Below are 3,980 nucleotides of genomic sequence, written 5' to 3'. Positions count from 1 at the left end.
ATACGCTGGATGGTATGCCCATGGGTACTCAGTCCCCTCAAGAATGCCTGGTCTGCCTATTCAAATCCCATTCCTAAAAACAAGACCCAGCTCCTTTGGCTGATTGTTTTGTGCTGTGTCATTTCCATAGCCATTGGGCTTCTTCTCCATATCTGGCTGTTTAGCTCTCTTCACTACCATACTCTGCTAACCGTCGTTCTGTCATCCGTTGTTTCCACCATTATATTCTTCATACTAGTCCTAATGCACCCCATTCGCTGCATAGTGACTATCATGATGCCAGTAATGGGCACCAAGCAAGGCCGAAGGCTCCTGCTGAGCTCCTGTTTCATGCTGATAGCGTTCAAGATCATCCCTAATATCATTGCCAACATGAGAGCAGTGTTTCGCACGTTAGGGTGCCTCTCGCAGCACTCTTCCGAGAGGCTTTTAAATTCAACATTTTTTTTTCAAACCATGACCAGCGATACCAACGATATAGTGACAGAGATGAAAAACCTTTTGAGCTCCAAAAAAAGTGATGTAAAGATTTCCGCTCATACCAAAACATCGTTGGTCGCCGACCATATACTTCAAATAACAGATAATGTCAAAAAGGATCTAATGGCGGTGGAATTATTATTTAAGGATGGTGTGCTCATATCTAACAGAATTCTAGCCGGAATTTTTATTATGGTTCTTCTGTTCAATGCAACGTGGTATCTGAAGTGGTATCTGACCGATCTCAAGTTTGACAATCTGTACATCACCGAAAAGCTGGAAAAACTTGCCCTGGAGAAAGATGGCAGCCACCTACTCACTGCTTCCAGGGTGAAGCTCATAAGGTCAACGGGCCTCAAGCTTTCCAGAAGGGAAATCTTCCACTGCATCATTAGATCTCTGATACTTGTTTCTTTTGTGATGTTCACCACCGTGGTTATAGCCACTGACCATATCACGTATCAGTTTGCACTGACTGTTGGGGAGTGGGTAGTAAAGGTGCCCTCAGTACCAATTGTCTTTGAGATAGACTATCTCATAACTTATGTAAGTATGCTATAATGTGTGCCACAAACGATCACTGAATTCATGTTTTTACAAGAAGCTGCATTTGGTTCTTTTGGTGAAAGTCAGCTGTACCTATTGCCACAACCTGCTGTAGGATCCCTGGAATTAGCGGCACATTCAGCAGCTCCAGGGTTCCCCGGCGTCATTAGGCACACTTGCATGTGATTCAGCAGAATGGGCAGGATGGATGGAGCTCAGTGCACCAATACACAAGTGCAAGGGGTATGATTGGATGCAAGTACCTAGAATGAAAATGAATGAATGAATGATGAAAATGCGTCCATTTTAGCACTTGTAAGTGATCCTAAAGATTCCTTTGACAGATGCAACTCCATTTCTATTGGTCAAATTATGATATATATATATATATATATATATATATGTATGTATGTATATTATACAGGGAGGAGCACACCTTATACAAGTCCAATTGCCCTTGGTGCAGGTCAAAAACAAAAATATAATAGAAAGAGTGCCGCACACATAGGGACTTGATACAAAAGAAAAAGTGGTTTTATTGAACAAATTCGAGCACAATCTGTACTTTTCCTCAGGGACAAACTCAGGGTTTGTCCCTGAGGAAGAGTACAGAATGTGCTTGAAACGTTGGAATTTTTTCAATAAAACCACTTTTTCTTTTGTATCAAGTCCCTATGTGTGCGGCACTCTTTCTATTATATATATATATATTGCTTAGTGATGTAGTCTGACACATGACTCACTAAAACTTGTGTATTATATTAAAGTATCCCCTGTTGAAAAATATACGAATATTAGAAGTCACCTCAGAGTTCCATGACCTGGTTATGGTAACCCCTTAATATCCCTATACTTTACATTAGGGCATACGTTATTCACTATATATATTATATATATATATATATATACACACACACACACATATACAGGTATGGGCCCTGCTATTCAAAATGCTCGGGACCTGGGGTCTTCTGGATAAGGGATCTTTCCATAACTTGGATCTCCATAACTAATAAGTCTGCTAAAAATCATTTAACCATTAAATAAACCCAATAGGGCTGTTCTGCCCCAATAAGGGGTAATTATATCTTAGTTGGGATCAAGTACAGGTACTGTTTTATTATTACAGAGAAAAGGGAATCATTTAACCATTAAATAAACCCAATAGGGCTGTTCTGCCCCCAATAAGGGGTAATTATATCTTAGTTGGGATCAGGTACAGGTACTGTTTTATTATTACAGAGAAAAGGGAATCATTTAACCATTAAATAAACCCAATAGGGCTGTTCTGCCCCAATAAGGGGTAATTATATCTTAGTTGGGATCAAGTACAGGTACTGTTTTATTATTACAGAGAAAAGGGAATCATTTAACCATTAAATAAACCCAATAGGGCTGTTCTGCCCCAATAAGGGGTAATTATATCTTAGTTGGGATCAAGTACAGGTACTGTTTTATTATTACAGAGAAAAAGGAAATCATTTTTAAAAAAACACTTTCTTAGACTTAAAATTTCTTGATAAGGGGTTTCCGGAAACCCCTTATCCAGAAATTTTAAGTTTAAGAAAGTGGTTTTTTAAAAATGATTTCCTTTTTCTCTGTAATAATAAAACAGTACCGGAACAGTACCGGATCCCTTATATATATCTTTATGATCTTAATATTCAGAAAGCCAAATCTAATTTTATTGGATTTTATAATATAAATTATGACCTTAATTTCTTATTCCTGCCTTCTTCTTTGCAGTATGTATTAAGGGGGGTATTTTCCAAGAACCATGGAAACTCGAGATCTTTCCACTGGAATATGACTTTTGTCTCCTCACAATGTAGAACCCAAGCGACCCCTCCAGATGACTCTGTGGCCATCACCGTTGTCATCATCTGCGGTGTGATATTTGCCATGATACTTATGGAAGCGTATGCTCAACGCTTGTGCCGAAAAATCTCCGCTTCATTTTACAAACAGCGCGAAGACCAAAGAGTTTCTTATCTGTTTCAAAAGATTCTTCAGAAACAACACAAAAATGTTCCTGATTTTCCCAACTGATGGCTCATTACATGATCCTTCCCTACACTAGGAACCTGTGCAGAATGCAACATTTACAGGGTGGTAATGGTGAATTTATTTCTTTAATGTCTTTTGGCTCTGTAGAACTCCATTACCCATGGGCAGATATAAGTGATTGAAGATGAAAAAGTCTATCCATAATACTGAATATAAATATCTAAGAAAGCACTTGAATTTCTTGTAGGTGGGAGGTATATTGAGTGAGATCCTTATGATAATTGCAGTCTATGGGGCATGTTTACTAATACTGGAGATAAACATCACCAGTGATGAGCAAATTTTTTTGGCAGGCATGGATTCGCAGCATGAAATTTTGCACAGTTGCATCAAAAAAAGTGTGCGTCGCGTGAAAAAAGGCTCGGTTGCACACAAAAAGGCACGCGCGTCACAAAACGTTTCGCTAATTTTTCGGCAATGCATAATAGGACAGATTTACTCATCAGTACTGATTATGTTGCCCGTAGCAACCAATCAGAACTTTGTTTTTGATTTATAAATTGTAGGTGACTGTTCAAATCTAATGACTGATTGGTTGCTATAGGCAGTGATATTTATCTCCAATCTTAGTAAACAATTCTTTTACCTGATTTATTGAATATTTATCGATAGGATAAAAAATGGGATATTCCAGTAGGACTTGCTATATTTGTGATTGCCAACAGAATACAATGGAAAGCCAGGAAGTTTACAGATGCATTGTGGTTGGAATAAAAATAAAAAATCATTTTTCTCTTATTCAAGTCGGGTATGAAAACAAAGTGCTGGGTGGACTCCATGCTGCCATACCAGTGGAATAATAAATCATTGATGTATCTCCACCAGGTCAAACAACACATATTTAAGATAAATCAGAACAGTTATATATTGCCTCCAATGCATTTGGC

At 38.2% G+C, this 3,980-nt stretch overlaps 1 protein-coding gene across 1 annotated transcript; it reads left to right on the top strand.

Moving 5' to 3' along the window:
- Positions 1 to 3,503, top strand: ocstamp (osteoclast stimulatory transmembrane protein). Its single transcript, XM_031894199.1, has 2 exons — positions 1 to 1,026; positions 2,773 to 3,503. Exons 1-2 carry the CDS (start codon positions 10 to 12, stop codon positions 3,073 to 3,075), a joined length of 1,320 nt encoding a protein of 439 aa, XP_031750059.1. The 5' UTR covers positions 1 to 9; the 3' UTR covers positions 3,076 to 3,503.
- Positions 3,504 to 3,980: the final 477 nt, after the last annotated feature.

This window comes from Xenopus tropicalis, chromosome 10 (genome assembly GCF_000004195.4).
Source record: "Xenopus tropicalis strain Nigerian chromosome 10, UCB_Xtro_10.0, whole genome shotgun sequence".
In the NCBI taxonomy this organism is placed as follows: domain Eukaryota; kingdom Metazoa; phylum Chordata; class Amphibia; order Anura; family Pipidae; genus Xenopus; species Xenopus tropicalis.
This window is presented reverse-complemented; position numbering and strand designations above follow the sequence as displayed.

Bases quoted from the DNA above. Each gene is read 5' to 3' on its own strand.
- ocstamp (XM_031894199.1), top strand. From the start codon at position 10: ATGGTATGCCCATGGGTACTCAGTCCCCTCAAGAATGCCTGGTCTGCC. The intron at 1,027-2,772 runs GTAAGTATGCTA...TCTTCTTTGCAG, and splicing joins TAGACTATCTCATAACTTAT to TATGTATTAAGGGGGGTATT.